The 18,030-nt window shown below is 39.2% G+C and overlaps 1 protein-coding gene across 2 annotated transcripts; it reads right to left on the bottom strand.

Annotated features, from left to right (window-relative positions):
- Window positions 1-7,695: 7,695 nt before the first annotated feature.
- On the bottom strand, window positions 7,696-15,509 carry LOC146581762 (uncharacterized). 2 transcript variants are annotated; one of them, XM_085286713.1, is made up of 8 exons: window positions 15,223-15,509; window positions 14,093-14,211; window positions 13,822-14,010; window positions 11,347-11,490; window positions 10,253-11,254; window positions 8,725-8,883; window positions 8,182-8,277; window positions 7,696-8,103 (listed from the first exon to the last, which is right to left on the bottom strand). In XM_085286713.1, the coding sequence occupies exons 4-8, from the start codon at window positions 11,347-11,349 to the stop codon at window positions 7,783-7,785; spliced, it is 1,581 nt and encodes a 526-aa protein (XP_085142839.1). In that variant the 5' UTR covers window positions 11,350-11,490; window positions 13,822-14,010; window positions 14,093-14,211; window positions 15,223-15,509; the 3' UTR covers window positions 7,696-7,782. The 2 variants fall into 2 exon arrangements, with proteins under 2 accessions (XP_085142839.1, XP_085142831.1); XM_085286705.1 differs by having other exon boundaries at window positions 11,347-14,010.
- Window positions 15,510-18,030: the final 2,521 nt, after the last annotated feature.

Raw genomic sequence — 18,030 nt, 5'->3', positions numbered from 1 at the left:
AAAACAGTCCTATCCGATTGTTAAGTGATGACGTGACGAATCCTACTTCCGGGCCTACAGTAGTCTGCGTTTAATATGGCTTTTGTGTTGTTAACACGTTTAATGTTATGTATTTTCTTCTATTTAATCTCAAAAAGCTCCTAAAACAGTCAGTGATCACTGTTGACCTCCCTCGGCTTTTATTACTGCTAATCATTTATTTAAGCTCAGTTTTTAAAACCTTAGGATGTAACTACAGCCCAGCCCATGCAGCAGTATACGAATGACTAACCTCGTATTGTGGATGGATTATCTCAGTTGTTATCCTGGCTGAAGTTTGGTCCTTTTACAGCATCCTGCCATGCGATTACATTTGTTCCTGACCACCGAGAACACTCACGTTAACTTTTATCGAGTGGAAAAAAAGTTAGCTTGTTTATATTATGCTAACATAGCTGTGTCTGTCACTACCCGAGCCGTACCGGAAACCCGATCGGTACCCCGCATGCGCAAATCTTACGTCACTTCCTCTCTTTGCCAACATTGCGACATTCAATATATTTGAATGATACGGTTAGCGCCCAGTTAGCTCCTAGCATTTCTCAATAGCTCTGCCTCCTTTTCGACTGCCCGGGACATTTAAACAATGGATAATCCGTATACAAAGAAATTCATGCTTTTCTCCTCAACAGAGAGCGTCCCCCGATTGAGCAACAGCGCCGTAAAATAAGAAGAATGGCGCCTAATTACAGAGTTAATAATGCAGACTTTGTAATATCTCACGTGTAGATTCATCAGCCAGATTAAGTGTTTACTGACAATTGACAGTGATAGCGCACATCATCATCACTATTCCAACAATCCTCTCCTCACAGACAAGCATAAACACACTCGACTATCGCTAAATCAGATTTAACACACGTTTGTAATGACGCTAATTCAGGTTATAATAGGGTTTATTCGCTCGGTCAGCAGGTGGCGGTATCCTCGTACACTGGGGAGTAAACTGCCATTAAACGAACAGAAGAAGAAGAAAACATCTGCACATGCGCGGTACGGATCGGGTAGACCCGATTTGTATGGTCAGACTTTACACATGCGCAGTAAGGATCGGAGAGTCCTGATCCGTAACTTTCTTTTTATTTGTCGTTTTTGTCTACATTGTACTGAAATGCTTCATTATTGCAAACATTTTAAGATATACTTGTTATTCTTAACATCTTAACAGATACTCTGACCCATAACTATCGTAAAACACTACGACCGGAAGTAGAAACCTTTCGCGCATGCGGGGTACTGATCGGGTTTCCGGTACGGATCGGGTAGTGACACCGTCGCTAGCGGTCACGTAGGACATCATTATATACCAGCTAGCCAAACTTCAGTAACCCTACAAACATCATTGCTGTTTAGCTTTCTGTCTTCATTTATGTTGGAAGTGATAACAGAGCTGTACGTTTTAATTTGTTTCCAAAACCCGGCAGTCAGGACATGCTATATTGTATTTAGATAGAAGCTAGCGAGCTAACTTCCTGCTAACTTCTAACTCCGTTAAATGTCATAAATTCCATTTTCATGGAGGCCTGGATGTTAAACTCAATTGTTACACCTGGTAGAGCAGAACACTGATCATTTTATTAAAGATGAAAGACTTTAGACAGTTTTTCAACTCTCAGTAATGCCATAGTGATCGTTTGATATATGGACCTGCAGCGGAGTTTAGGCCCAGACATGGCTAGTGACGTCAGACTGAACAACCGGATAGCCAAACTGTTGTCTGTTCCACTTTTTGTTCACTTTTTCTTGCTAACCCTTAGAGAGAGCCACATAGAGAGAGCCACATGCCTGTAAGTAGTTGCTATCTGTTTTGTAAGCTTTCCCGCGATAGTTTTGTGTAGCACTGAAAATACAATCCGTGGTGCGACTTCTCGGGAGGATCCGATTGATCACGGACATAATTACAAGATGGAACAGCTCCTATGATGTGATAGAACGATTTTTAGAACAGCAACCAGCCATCTGTGCAGCTCTGCTTTCTGCAGAAGTTAGGAAGAGTGAAAAAGAAATTTTCACATTAAGTGAGTCTGACATCACATGTGCAGAAGAAGTTGTCAGGGCACTCAAGCCAATGAAGGACGCCACCCTGGTGATGTCAGAGGAGAGTATGCCAACCCTGCTCCTCTTCATGCCAAGCTTGTGATGGATGCACAAGAAAGTGTTGATGATACACCGATAGTAAGGGACATTAAGACTGCCATAGCAGAAGATCTGGGAAAGAGATATGTAAATGAGAGGGAGACACTATGGATGGCATCAACTGTTGATCCTCGGTTTAAGGACCTGCCCTTCCTGTCTGAAGCAGAGACCAGTGAGACCTATTCCAGACTGTTGGACACAGTGGTGACTGTGATAAAGAAGGAAGAAAATGTAAGTAAATAAATTAATTTATTTGGAAAAATTCAACTGAAGTTATAAGCAAGTGAATAAAGTAAAAAGCAAAAAAAAAAAAAAGCATATTGATGACATTTGTCATCAAATATTAGTGAAAAACAGGGTGAATCTTGGATTTGAATTTTGACTTTCTGACATTAATACTATTTGAATTTAATGTTTTTCAGCAGCAAAAGAATGAGGAGACTGACAAACAGGTGGAGGAAGAGAATGCCACAGAGGAGGCTCATCACCCACATATCAAAGACAACTTTGACTCCATCCCCCGGCCACCCCTAAAGAGACAGAGGACCTCATGTGCATTGGTGGACTTGCTCGGAGCTACGTTTGCCTCTACTAGTGACAATACTGCACCAAAATCAGAACATGATGTTGCTGCAGCTGAGATCAAGAGGTATAGAGATGAGACCCCTTTGCCTCTCACAGGAAATCCTCTCAGTTGGTGGAAGGACCATGAACAGGAATACCCTCAGCTATCCAAAGTAGCAAGAAGTTTCCTATGCATTCCTGGAACAAGTGTCTCTGCAGAGAGAGTTTTCTCCTCTGCAGGAGACATACAGGGAGTGCAGAATTATTAGGCAAATGAGTATTTTTTCCACATCATCCTCTTCATGCATGTTGTCTTACTCCAAGCTGTATAGGCTCGAAAGCCTACTACCAATTAAGCATATTAGGTGATGTGCATCTCTGTAATGAGAAGGGGTGTGGTCTAATGACATCAACACCCTATATCAGGTGTGCATAATTATTAGGCAACGTCCTTTCCTTTGGCAAAATGGGTCAAAAGAAGGACTTGACAGGCTCAGAAAAGTCAAAAATAGTGAGATATCTTGCAGAGGGATGCAGCAGTCTCAAAATTGCAAAGCTTCTGAAGCGTGCTCATCAAACAATCAAGCGTTTCATTCAAAATAGTCAACAGGGTCGCAAGAAGCGTGTGGAAAAACCAAGGTGCAAAATAACTGCCCATGAACTGAGAAAAGTCAAGCGTGCAGCTGCCAAGATGCCACTTGCCACCAGTTTGGCCATATTTCACAGCTGGAACATCACTGGAGTGCCCAAAAGCACAAGGTGTGCAATACTCAGAGACATGGCCAAGGTAAGAAAGGCTGAAAGACGACCACCACTGAACAAGACACACAAGCTGAAACGTCAAGACTGGGCCAAGAAATATCTCAAGACTGGTTTTTCTAAGGTTTTATGGACTGATGGAATGAGAGAGAGTCTTGATGGGCCAGATGGATGGGCCCGTGGCTGGATTGGTAAAGGGCAGAGAGCTCCAGTCCGACTCAGACGCCAGCAAGGTGGAGGTGGAGTACTGGTTTGGGCTGGTATCATCAAAGATGAGCTTGTGGGGCCTTTTCGGGTTGAGGATGGAGTCAAGCTCAACTCCCAGTCCTACTGCCAGTTTCAGGAAGACACCTTCTTCAAGCAGTGGTACAGGAAGAAGTCTGCATCCTTCAAGAAAAACATGATTTTCATGCAGGACAATGCTCCATCACACGTGTCCAAGTACTCCACAGCGTGGCTGGCAAGAAAGGGTATAAAAGAAGAAAAACTAATGACATGGCCTCCTTGTTCACCTGATCTGAACCCCATTGAGAACCTGTGGTCCATCCTCAAATGTGAGATTTACAAGGAGGGAAAACAGTACACCTCTCTGAACAGTGTCTGGGAGGCTGTGGTTGCTGCTGCACGCAATGTTGATGGTGAACAGATCCAAACACTGACAGAATCCATGGATGGCAGGCTTTTGAGTGTCCTTGCAAAGAAAGGTGGCTATATTGGTCGCTGATTTGTTTTTGTTTTGTTTTTGAATGTCAGAAATGTATATTTGTGAATGTGGAGATGTTATATTGGTTTCACTGGTAAAAATAAATAATTGAAATGGGTATATATTTGTTTTTTGTTAAGTTACCTAATAATTATGCACAGTAATAGTCACCTGCACACACAGATATCCCCCTAAAATAGCTCAAACTAAAAACAAACTAAAAACTACTTCTTAAAACATTCAGCTTTGATATTAATGAGTTTTTTGGGCTCATTGAGAACATGGTTGTTGTTCAATAATAAAATTATTCCTCAAAAATACAACTTGCCTAATAATTCTACACTCCCTGTAGTAAATGCACAGAGAAGTGTCCTGAGAGCTGACCATGTCGATCAGCTTGTATTCCTGCACAAAAATCTGGAAATTGAAAAATAAACACTGAGAAAACACTACACATGTAAAATCTCTGATATGAGAATGTTTGACATTTTGGTTGAGTCTCATAAGCACTTTTATTTAGATGAGTAAATTCCTTTTTTCAGGTTGTACTAAAAGTGTTCCATTGATGGACACTGCAGAGCTGTACTTTATTTTATTAAGACTTAATTGTAATAGCACTTTACATTTTTTGTTAATGTTTACTTGGATGGATTCTTCAAGCAATTTCATTTTTGATTTATATTTGTTTATGTTAAGGTCACATAAAAAGTACTTTGTTTTGATGCTCCATAGAGCAGTTTTTGGATAAGTATTTTACAATCATAGTACTTAGAAAGACTTCAGTGTTACATGTTTACTTTTTTCATGTTAAAAAATACTTGATATTTCAGTAAAGTAGTTTTTGTTTGTTTATTTGACATGACTTCTAATGAGGCAGATGTGAATTTCTCCATTCATTTTGAACTTAGAGAGTGTTTTTGTTTCAGATGTTTCATGTCAAGCATTAAACAGTTTGGACTGTTTACTGTGAGTTTTCCTAATTAAATTTAGTCCTACTAAACACAAATATCGTCTGGCTTTTAGTATTGCAATATATCGTATCGTCTACCCTGTATTATGATACATATTGTATCGCCAGATTCTTGCCAATACACACCCCTACAATCTCCCCTTCTGGAGTAACAGCGCAGTACCTCAAACTTCTGCCTACGTCATTTCCCGCAACTCCATCTCAAACAATATTGCAGGAATAATAAAGTCTCAGAGCCTTTTATACAGCCTCATTGGCTGGTTTGTCATCAGTGCAGCTGAAGGCAGAGCGCGCACACTGAGTCAGCATTAGTCGACATGAAGGACACTAACTTAAAAGCTTTGACGCCTGGATAATTGTATGGATCTCCCTGATCAATCCGGTGCATTACTGCGACAGGAGAAGGGATGGCAGGTGGGGGAGGTCCCGATGGGATTACAAGGGCCATCTTATTAAGGGAGGGACATGAAACATGATCATATACATGCAAAACAAAGAGCGCTGCAAGAGGGAGAGTGGAAAGACATGATGCATCGCTGCAAGCCTACTGATACATGATCTGTGAATGTTTTTGATCAAATTCACACATTTGCTGCCCTGCATGTCCTCCACAGTGGCTCTTACTGTCCTCATATTGTGTATGAGTGTCATGGTCCTAGGTCATTTGACCCAGCGATCTGAGTTCTTTTTTGTATGTTGATGTCATTTTTGTATTTTGGTTTATGTTTAAGTTAATTTTTTTAGTCTTGAGTGTATTCTTTAATGCCTAGGTTGTTCTCTTTAGCTTCTTGGTTCTTAGGTCCCCCTGTGTCTTTGTCCTCTGCATCCCTCTCTGTGTTTGTGGCTTTATGTGGGTTTGCGTGTGTGTGTTTCATTCCATGTTCCCCCATCTATCATGTTCATCCCACATTTCCCCAGCCCTACATGTCCCTCTTGTGCTCTCTTGATTCTCTAGGTTCCTTGTTCTCTCTCGCCCTTGTGTTCCCATCTCGCTTTCCCTCGCACTTTTAGCAGTATCTCTGTTTTGTCTCCCTTACCTGTTCCTGTGTTCCATCCTGTCTCCCCAGTCCGTCATGTGTTTCATATCTCACTAAGTTCTTGTTTTATTTCGACAATCTCGCATTCTATGTTCAGTGTGTTTAGTTTTGCTTCCACTGTCTTGTCGTGTCTTTCTGTCATCCAGCAATAAAGCTGCATTTTTTAGTTTATTTTTGCCTCTGTGAACCTGCGGTTTGGTCCTCTCCTGCCTTCATCACACGGCTATTCACAACAATGAATGTATAGCCAAAGAAAACCCGTTCACACATGTTGTTTTAAGTGATTTCCAATTTCCTTTACACTCCATGTGTCCTTCACCCTGCTGATCCTGACACTTTTGCTGCCCCACAGTGCTACAGTAGTGATTTCATTCATTTCCTGTTCACTGTAAAAAAAAAAACGTTGCTAAAACTTAAAAACTCAAGGCAACCGACTGCATTTACGTTTTTAGGTTCTGATGGATAACTTATAATTTCAAGTTTAGGAGATAAGTTGCTTTAGCTAATGTTTTTGTGTTGACAAAATTAATAATTGTCCTTTTTCTCAACTCATATTTTATTGTTTTTGCAACGTATTTCCTAAAGTTTACACAAGGTATTAGTTTTAGTTTCGGCAACGTATTTCCTAAAGTTTACACAAGGTATTAGTTTTAGTTTCGGCAACGTATTTCGTAAAGTTTACAAAAGGTATTAGTTTTAGTTTCGGCAACGTATTTCCTAAAGTTTACAAAAGGTATTAGTTTTAGTTTCGGCAACGTATTTCCTAAAGTTTACACAACATATTTTTTTTTGTTTTGCCAATCAATTTCCTAAAGTTTAGAAAAAGTATCTTTCATAGTTTTCATGAGGTGCTCCCTGTTGTACCAATGAATGTTTACACAGTTGATTTTCAAATAACTTTGTGTTCAAACACAACTGCACCACTGACAATGTTGACTTTTGAGATCAGCCATTTTTAACATACTGACAACATTCAGCCACAAATAAAGTCCTTCCAAAAACACAAAAAAAGTCAAATTTTTGTAACAAATGTTACTCATCCAATTTTAAAGGTGGTGTTGTCAGACAGAATATCAAACCTATCTTGATAGATAGTCACTAACAAACGGATTCAAAACATCAGATGGCAGGATGTGAACAACTTCTATCTGGTTTCCATACAGCAAACAACTTTCAAACAAATTTTTCCACCACTTGTCTTTTAATAGTAATCAACACTCCAATTTCCTGTGAAGTTCAGTATCGCGCCACATTTGTTATAAAACTAATACAAATGTACCTAAAACCAGATTATAAAATTTTTTTAAAACAGCTCAAGTTAGAATAAAACCTTTCAACATTTTATAATAACATGTTATACATGAAATCTGCAATCAGTCATGCAAGCCACATTAAGTAAAGTTAGAACAGAAGACATTGATTCAGAACTTTCTGCACCTTACCGTTTTCTTAAAGACAGAAATTAACTTTTTTCAGAGCAACTTGCCACAAAACCCAAAAACTGTAAATCAAAACAAATTGCTGCATTCTGTTTTACACAAGTTGTATTTGAGTTGAACATGTTGTCAAATAGGTTAGACTTTGGTTAAGAGCTTGGTTTTGAAGCTTCTTATCCTCTGGGAACAGGTAGATGTCAACTCCATAAAAATGTGTTGCACAGCTTCAAATGTGTACTTGAGTTCTTTGGGAAACTCCATGTTGAGCCCATAAAGTAGGCCAAACAAGTAGGCAAAGGCAGTGGGAAGGTCTGGCAGATCATCAAGAATAATGTCCTCTTCCAAAACAATGGCAGTGTTGACCACTGTGGACTGCGAGTTGGGTCCCACGTAGTCCTCCAGAACAGTGAGGATGCCCACCGTAACACCTCGGGTTGCCCTCTCAACTGGATCTGTATCCTATGCAAAATAAAAAACAACAGTACATATAAGTCTCTGAAAACCAAAACTGAAGATTGAGTAGATTTGCATACTCACCAGACATGTTAAGAAGAGTTTGGTCTCGTCGTCGCGAACAAATATCGGTAACCCTTCCAAACTGATGGTTCGTCGATGCTGGACTATGTTTGAGACCTAAAACAAGGAAATCAAATAAGACTCAGTCTCATTTATAAACCTACCATTTTGTTTTTAAAACACATTAAGTGTTGTTGCTCAAAATACAGCCTTAAGAAATAAGATGTTGAAATGAGTTATTACAGATAATTGGTCATGTTTTTGTCAGATTTTTTTTATTTATTTATTTTTTAAGTAATTTTGATGTGCAACAAATGTAGCACACTTATTACAACATTTATAACAAAAAGTGCCATGAGTGGGATGAGAGTTGAACTGTCTGTCATGACCTGCAATCTGCCAAACACAGCGCTGCTTGTTAGCTTATAATCCCATTCAGGACACACTTTTTGAAAACTAACAATTTTTACATCAATTTAGTAAATATTTAATAAAGTATCTTTCGTTACAGTGGGAACTTCAGGTTCCTCATAAACCAGACACAAATACATTTTTATATATTACCTGTTCATCAAACTTCTGCAACAGGGAATCCATGTCATTGCGGAAAGCAGCTTTTCTAATTCGATACAGCTTAATCAGCCGAAGTGAGTAAGTGTCGAGGGCAGTCAAGAAGGTCCCCATGAGATCCTTGGTGGTAATGCGTGAGAATTCCGCACAAATCTACAAAGCAACAAAAAAAATATAGAAGAAAACTTTTAAAGGTACATTATATAAAAATCACATTGTTTTCAAATTTGGTTAAAAGAGCTTAATTTCAAAACATTTAGTCTCGGTTGATCTATTGGTCAGGCCTTGATTGGATTTTTTTTTTTTCCTTTAGTGGTAGTGGTGGTACAAATTATAACTGACGTATTAAAAAAAACAAAAAAAAAAAACCCAAGAAAAATCTGATCGGCAGATCTTACAGTAAGTCTATAGAATACCTAATCAAATGTTGATAAGACAAAATAATGGTTTCAATTGTTACAGGATTCATTGCAGAAAAGAAATAAATCAATAAATTGTATTTTAAATTCATTGAAAAAATTCCATTAATTTTATAGTTATGTAGGAATGAAGTAAGAATAACATCCTGTGGTCAAATTTGTATACTTTCATAACACGTAAGTGACTTTCTCAATCCTGTTCTGTGAGTTTCATGGCTGTTGCCTGCTAAGGGTCAGCACCAAAAGATTCTAGATGCCCAGTGAAGACACGTCATTGCGGCGACCGTGGTTCAGGGGGTTGGGAAGCTCATCTGTAACCGGAAGGATGCTGGTTCTATCCCCAGCTCTCTCTGTCCTGGTCGTTGTGTCCTTGGGCAAGACCCTTTACCCTACCGCTTACTGGTGTTGGCCAGAGGCGCGATATGGCAGCGTCACTTCTGTCAGTCTACCCCAGGGCAGCTGTGGCTACAACTGTGGTTTCCCTGCACCGATGTGTGAATGTGAGAGTGAGTGAGTAGTGGAATTGTAAAGCGCTTTGGGTGCCCAGAGAAGAGCGAAATAAAAGCAATCCGTTATTATACACAGCAAGTTGACAAGTAAATAGATTTCACTTCAATAGTTGTTGGTAATACCAAAATTAGCTTCATATTTTTAGAGCCAAGTATTTTTTTTATATTTTACCACTAGCATTGTTAGCTCATCGCGAGCCTTCAACCTTTTCTACAAGATATTGGAGTGATACAAACAGATGCTTTTAAAGGTCCTATATCATGTAAAATCAACTTTTTGGAGCTTTTAAACACATTTTAATGTTATTTCCTTAGATTAAAAACCCTCCAGAGTGGTTTTTGGCTTAATTCAGGCATTTCTTAGTTGTCTCAGTGAATCCTTTCCCCATAACCGTGGCTCAGCTCTCTCTTGCAAAACGACTGACTCGTAACATTGGGATTAAAATTTCTTTCTAACAACTCCAAATGCCTTGAAATTTTTCTGGGTGAATAAATGAACGTTTTCCATTTTAGAAATAAGACCACACTGGGGAAAAAGGGAAGAAGAAAAAAAAAACGGAAGTTTTCCTTTAAATATTTAAGAGATTATCTTACCTGTTCTTTCAAGAAGAGAGCTGGCCATCTGAGCTGCATTTCCTTGACCAAGGGCTGCATCTCCACAACTTCTTTCCTCCTGAGAGAGAATGTGATGTCCATCTTTTGGGTGATGAGTGCCATGTTCTTATCCCTCTTCTTCATTTCATCTTCCAAAATGCATCTTTCATTTTCAAGAGACTCATCATTGTAGTTTTCTGGGCCATCAGGGATAAAGTTGACTTCACCTCGCTTTGGTTTCTTTAAGGAAAATCTATTTGAGCCACTGTCATCTTCTTCCCCTCTTCTTTTTCGATTGACTGCAACTTCACTACATCCAGCTTTACTTAGCTTGGAACGGTAGTTGCCAAGCTTGAACTTAATGCTTGTTGCCCAACCATCATATCCTGTGCCATTGCCAGGCTCTTTGAGGCAGGGATGTTTGGAAACTAGCTCCTGTGCAACAGATGTTATTTCATTCTTGTCAGGGTACGCTTTGATTGCAAACATTTCTTGTGCCAACTTGTCTAGAATTTCCATCTTGATGTCTCTTGTTACACTTAAATTTGCCCCTGCTTTCTCATATACCTCATTGCCCTTGCGAAGTTTTAACGCTACATCATAGGAAAAGGTTGGGATAGGAAATGGATTTGGCCACTGTGAAGTGCTACGCATGTAGGTCTTTGTGGATGAGGATGGGCTGAAAGAAGATGCTGAACTCACACTGGCTGTATCAATAGATGAGATAGCGCTATGATCAGATGGAGTCTGTGGTGGCGAGGCTGATGCATTTTCCTCCCAAATGAGGTGCAACACTGCCCGTCCAGCAGGTAGCTCCTTAATATCCATCAGGTTGCAAAGTGCGTTCCCAAAATCTGGGTCTTCATATTGTATTGCAAAGTCACCTTCAAGTCCAAGCTTTGCTTGTAGTTCATCTTGAAGCTGCTTCACAGATTCTGGAACAGTGGACAGTTGGATTTTTCTGATAAGTTTTGGACTGACGTGGACTCGCAGTAACAGGGCCTGTGAAGACAAACCAAAAAAAAAGGGCGCAATTCTAAATAATTGACAAATTCAAAGTAATCAACTGAAAACTATTTATGAATAATACATACCATCACTTTCAATGCAGGAGGCACGTAACAGGTGTCACCATCAGTTGTCCATCTACGCAGTATTCAGCTAAAGGGTGGTAATCATTCAAATCTTCTGGGTCAAGTATTTCCAGATCTTTGTAGCTGCTGTCAAGCCGATATGATCTGTAGTGTTCCATAAACCAAGAGGAGAGCTTTGTAGCAACAAATGACACTTTCCCAGAGTCTACCAAAATGTTCAGTATCTTGTAGAATTCAGGTAGTCCACTCAGTTGTCCTGATGAAATGATCATGCCTTTAACATACTGGGTCCCATACAGATAAACACATTTAGCAAATGACACAGCTTTTACCTGTGGATATTTCAGTTTCAAGCACTTCTGAAGATTTTCATTCAAGAAACAGATGTCAACTGTGTCAATATTATCAACATGCAGACTTGGTTTAAAAAGACTGTGACCATCTAACAAGTATGCCATCATTTGTTGATGCTTTGAAGAAAGTGTTAGTAGTATATTCTTAAAACATTGGACATCATGCACAGTTTTCTTGAAAAAGTTGTGCTTAGATTCAAATCGAATAGTCCACAAATCAACTAAGGGACCAAAACAACGCACAAGATGACTATAATGTTCAATATAGTGGTGTTTTGGCTTCAAATTAAAATCAGGAAAAGTCTCTATCAGTAATCGTCGATGATCCAATATTTTGGTGTCCAAGTATGACAATATTTCTTCTGATAGAGTTGTCGAGACAACAATTTCAACAAGCTCCTTAAGGTCCATCAATACTTCCCATGATGGCTCATGTTCTGGTATACGGGTCCCAATGATAAAAGGCAGCAAACGCAAAAGTGTCCAGTTTTCATGTCCATTGCCACTCACTCTTCCTGTTCCAAAACTGGCTTTTGTAATTTGTTGTGGCTTGTTGAGATTATCAGAGAATTTATATGGAAATGATTTTATACGTTTGTTTAATCCTTCAAATGTAATAAAACCCTTTCTGATTAAATCTTGAAGACACAAACACAATTCCACAGGGACAACACCTTCAAAGAAATCATGTAATATATCTGGAGGAAATCCAGTGACTGGATGAAAATAGGACAACGCACTTAAGGCACAGGAACCTTTGACACCACACACACTTTGTCTTTGACCATCCTCAAGCTCTTCTAGAAAAATGTTATGCTGTTCCACAGTTCTTAATGGAAATTCTGTAGGATCAAGAGCTGCAATCTGATGTTTATCAATACTACAAAATCGACAAAATTTGTCGACATTAAAGGACTCCAAAAAGCCTGCAAGGCTGTGAGCCCCAAGGTTATCTGCACAGACACAAAATACAGTTCCCTTTAAAAAACTATTTAAAGATTCAACATACACCCCTGTGCTTTCAAGACATTTTAAATCCTCAATGAGTGGATAAAGAAAAGCATCATACCCAAACTGTTTAACGTCTACACTTTTACCAAGAAGAGCAAGCTGTATTGAGTGTAATGTAGAACGAAACCTTGCAGATAAGTTGAGTACAACCCAATAGACAGCAGTTATTTTATGAATTTTTCGAGATGTTCCTAAAGGGTTGCATATTTCAAAGTCGTCAATATACAAAGCTAAACTAATGCAAGTATCTTGCAATCCTAAAAGCTTGTTGTTTTTGAAATACTGCCCATCTCTAAATGATCTGTAACCTTCACTAATTTCTTTATCAAATGCTAACTTTTCAAAGAAACTTTTCTCTTTCAATAAGTTCTCCAAGACCTGGTTTACTGAGACATAAACAAATGTATTTCTAGTTCTCGCTTTGTAGATGTACTCTGTAGGCTCAATTACATGAAAATTATTCTTGAAATAAATATTTCTCTTGTAATCAGTAGATAATGCACCTTTTGGTTCTGTTGAGATAATTAATGGGTTGGTTTTGAAAAGTGCATCATTTATATTTTTAATTACATCATCATCTGCCTCAATGTTCTGTTCAGCAAGCACCTGTTTGATTCTTTGAAATGAATGAACCTGAGAAAATTTTAAAATGTCACTAATTTCCTCAATAATTCTCTGCAAAGCACTTTTAGAAACATGTAACAATGTTTGCATGCATAGAAAAAGTCTAGCTATTTTATGTTCAAGACATTGGTAATCTACAAACTCATTGTCCTCTTTATCACTTGATGCTACACCTGAACCACTTGGTAATGTCTCTGGCTCCTGAGAGGTATTTAAGGATTTATCAGGGGAGCTACTTTCACTAGGACATGCATTTGCATGAGAAATCAGTCTAATACAGTTTTTTATATCTTTTGAGTTTTTGTGCTTTCTGCTTGTGTGTGACGTAAAGGTTGTTAAATTGTTGGTAGCATAGTCACATTTTTGGAAAGGACAGGATACAGTCTGATTTTTTTTTAAGTGCCTTAAAATATGTGAAATAAATGTATGCTGTGAGCAGTTTTCCTTAAATTCACAAAAATCACAAAAAAATGTTGAGATCTCCTGCCTTTTCTTAGCCCTGTTGTGTGATCTGCTAAGGTGAGACTTCAATGCCCCTCGTGTCCTGAACGAACAGACGCAGTCACTGTAAACACAGGGCAAATGAAATCCTCTTCTATGTCGTAGCTGGTGATGTCTTAAGAGTACTTCTTGGCTTGAACAGACAAAAGAGCAGAACTGGCACTGCATACAAAAGCTATAATGAGAAGAGAGGAGAGGACAGTGTCAACAATTCAAAAGAAACCTGAATTAATCTCAAATTACCAAAGTTACATTACCTGATAATGTGTTTGGGGCGGGGGGCAGGCACTCCTGTTCTGATTCCTCTCCTTACCAACTCCTCATCAGTCCCTCATAAATCAGGACAAGCAGTGGTCTGGAGTTGGCTTTTAATTCTCTAAATAAATAAAAATAGCAATTAGTTTTAAAATAAAATACCAGCTTCCTGACATTACTTAAGAATTTTTTTCTCCTGTCCTAATTTTTTTGGCTCACTAAAGTGAGCTGATTCTGCCTTGTAAAATGCCATGTGAAACACAGTAAAACAAATAATTTACAAAACATACATTACATCAAATGTTTAATTTATTTAATTTATTATTAACAAATTGTATTCTACATGGAATGCACCAACAGTATACTGGGATGTATTATGTAAGCCAAGGATAATTTTGTGTGATTGGTTTTACAACTTAGAATGACAAACATTGGATTGAGAGTATGAGTGGGATAAAACTCCTGAAGCATCTGTTTAAATTATCAGTGCATTTATTAATGGTGCTCCATAAATAAACCAAAACAATGTTGTTTTGTGCATAACAAAAAGCTCACAATTGTGCAGTCAAAATGTAAAATAAAAGATGCTGAGCATAATAACAAAGACAGATTTTGCAGCTGCTCTGTTTCCAAGTTCTACTGCGCAACTGACAGCCTGGAGTTTGAAATCCTCTTTGTAACCGTGTCTCTTACAGGCGCCATTTATGGTCCTTACACGCATAATATGGTAATATTACGTTGAAGCAGAGTACGTATCACTCTGCGAGGCTCCTCGGTAGCCGTAATGCTCCAACAATCCATCAAGCAGTGCAGCTTCATAGCTTACCAAAGTCGTACCAAAACATTTTTTGACATATTTTTTTAAGCTGTGTACCACATAAAATTGGTTCGAGGTCAGTAAGCACAACCAGAATTCATACATAAGGCAGACTGTCGATTTTTGAGATGAAAGGATTTTAGGCCGTGCGTCAACGCGTTAGCCCGGTTAGCTCACTAACGCCACCCAGCCCCACGCACGGGGTGATCCGCGGTAACTAGTTAACGGAGATTTGCCCCGTTAATGCAGTTATGGCATTAACTTTACGCTGACAGTACTAAAATAGTAATCTTCAAATGTTTTCTTTTTACCGACCAGCTCCTCTTTGATAGCTGCCGTGTCCATCTTGTCGTTGCCTGCAGGTGAAGCGATGGGGGAGGGGGAGTTGTGTTCAGTGAAGGAGAGAGGCGGAGTAACACAGCGTAGAGACAAAAGTGGACGAAAGAGAGGCAAACTTGCGGCTCCACGAGTATAATGATAATGTAGACTATATCGATATAAACTATATTGTCACATCTCATATTTCATTTAGTGGAGCTCGCTGGCCATGAGGACTCCACCACCCCGTTCACACAGAAACTAAAGCACACATTTTATTGGCTAGATGTGATTCGAACAAATTAAACGACATGGCAGCAGGCGCCCCCGAACTTTATTTTATTTTATTTAAATAGCGGTGGGGGGGTTGCTGCCGTTGGTCATGAGTGAGCCAGCCTATTTTGTTTCGTTCGGTGGTATGGCGGCCACAGACTGCACTTCATGAAATACGCATAGGGGGTGTCGCGGAGGCTTGTCAGATATGAGCGCGACTCTTTAGTAGCGAAGTTTGTCGGATTTTCATTGTTTTGTGACATGGCACGTAGTTTGTGACATGGAATCTTAAATGATATAGTAAACACATACCCATAAGCCACAAGGCTTCTTAGCCAAGAAAGTAATGCTATGCTAAGTTTCGGAAAAATACGAAGAACTTCAGTTGTGATATTTCTAACAGACAAATTGAGACTGTTCAAACATATACTGTCTGATATAATAAAAGAAACATTACTTGCCTTTAGAAACTTGAGATGAACAGCTCCTAGCCTCACGTTCTCATTAAGGCAGACGGGCAGGTGGCTTTCAGTCCTTGCAAAAGCGCAAAGTAGACCCCGTAGCATCCAAAAATATGAGATGCGCATGCGTACTCAGGCACAGAAAGGCGCCAACAGCTTCAACTCATGTAAAACTTGAATTCATTCATTTTGCCAGCAATAAATTTCATCTGAGACCAACTTTTGCTCCAAAACGTTAAATGATTAGTTGAAACCCTTAATGTATTTGAGTTTATGGGCCAACTGAACTTTTATTGTTGAATTGTGAAAGAAATGACTGTAAGCTCAACAACTGCAAGTTTGATTTTTTACAGTGTTGGGGACCACTTGAATGGAGCTGAGCCCTCACTGATGTCATTAGTTCCTTCTGTGTGTTTTTTTTTTCAGCTTTGACAAATGAAAATGTCTTTTTGTTGCTAAACCAGGGTCATTAAACTAATATTCATCCATTGTTAATGTTAGTGCTGTGTTCTGCCTTTCTGCCATACCAAAAATATTGAGTGTTACACAAGTAAATTTAAATTTGTTGTACTACTGAATGTTTCATCCAAAGAGAAAAAGAAATGATTGTTTTGTACAACTAAAATATTAATTTCATAGACTGGCGTCTGTCTCACCTTCCTTGTCCATCCTGTCACCATCCCATAATCCAACGACCCCGTTATATTTTGATGCAGTTCGGCTCAGTTTGACTGTGTTTCTATAGATCCAGTTCACAACAGAACTCGCCTTACAGTGTTGGAACAAGTTCAGCTTTCAGCTTCATCTTTGAGATTTTCCACGCCGTCCAAAATGTTCATTCTCCAGAGCTTACGGGAATTAACTGTCAATTCGTTCCTACGAGACTCCCAGTTTGAATTTTACTTTGTCAACTTGATGTCTCCTCACTGTTTGCCTGCTGCTGATAAGCTCCATCAAGCTTCATAAATCAAACCGTCTTTTCTCTGTCTTGCACATTTTTCCATATTCCTTTCTTCTTTTAGCAAATGATTAGATGTCTTTTTCCCAGCCATGTCTGATCCATGCTGTCTTAAGGTTGCAATAGCCAAGCTCTGACAAGTTCTGCAGCAGGTCAATCACAGAGAGGGGAATTCATTTTGACTTGTCCTTCTCTGGGTTGTCACAGCACTGCAGCTTTGCTTCTTTGGGGACCAGAGGGCCTTTGTTTCGCTCACAGGCTTCTTTCCAGCAGCTTTGTGCCTTTGATATGATCCCATCAGTTTACTCACAGCCTTCAAAACACATTACAGCTCCTCTGCAAGGAAAAGGAAGTGATTGCTTAATACTTGTCGAACCGTGTTAGCTTAGAGTCAGAAGGCTTGCTGCTGCATATCCGTGACTTCTGGTGCAGAGGTAAAAATGGCACAAAGGGTCTTCAACCATGTTAGTAAATAAACGTGTTAGTCTCAGCAATTCATTTCACAGAAATAAATAAGAAATTATGCCACTTATGTGTTGCTTGAATTCTGCATTTTTGCGTAAATTTGAGAATTTGAAGGTGAAGGGTAGTCGTGGCTCACACTGGAGATTTGCGGTGGAGTCTGTTCAGTGTGGACAGAGAGCCGTCGGCCATATTGTCCTGCACACCTGACTGCAAATCTGTAGAAGACTGTCTGTGTTTCCTGTGTGCTGACAGGGTGAGGAAATGGTTGTGTCGTGGTGTCGTCTTTTTGGGACACCTACTTTGCGACCTGTCTCTGACATCCTCTGTTATATTAAACTTGGTTTTCAATCTGGAGTTGCAAATGCAATCCACATTTGTAAGGGCAATGCATTTTCCTTTCAAATGTGTCACTTAAAAGGAAGACATTCCAATGGTATAAGTGGGGTTTTTTTGGTTTTTTTTACTAAGAAGCATTGTTACAACAAAGAAATAATTGACCAAACAAAAATGCTGTTACTTTTTGCATGAGTATTGTTACTCATAGTGTCGCACAACTGGGTTACAGTAGTAGTGAGTGTCCTTATAGATGCATGACACACTGGCATCAAATTGAACCCTTAGATGCATGAGTGACTGGACCAAGTGGGT

This window comes from Mchenga conophoros, linkage group LG2 (assembly GCF_057382185.1).
Source record: "Mchenga conophoros isolate Kocher_MC1m ecotype Shallow Benthic linkage group LG2, M_conophoros_male_GT1.1, whole genome shotgun sequence".
NCBI lineage: Eukaryota > Metazoa > Chordata > Actinopteri > Cichliformes > Cichlidae > Mchenga > Mchenga conophoros.
This window is presented reverse-complemented; position numbering and strand designations above follow the sequence as displayed.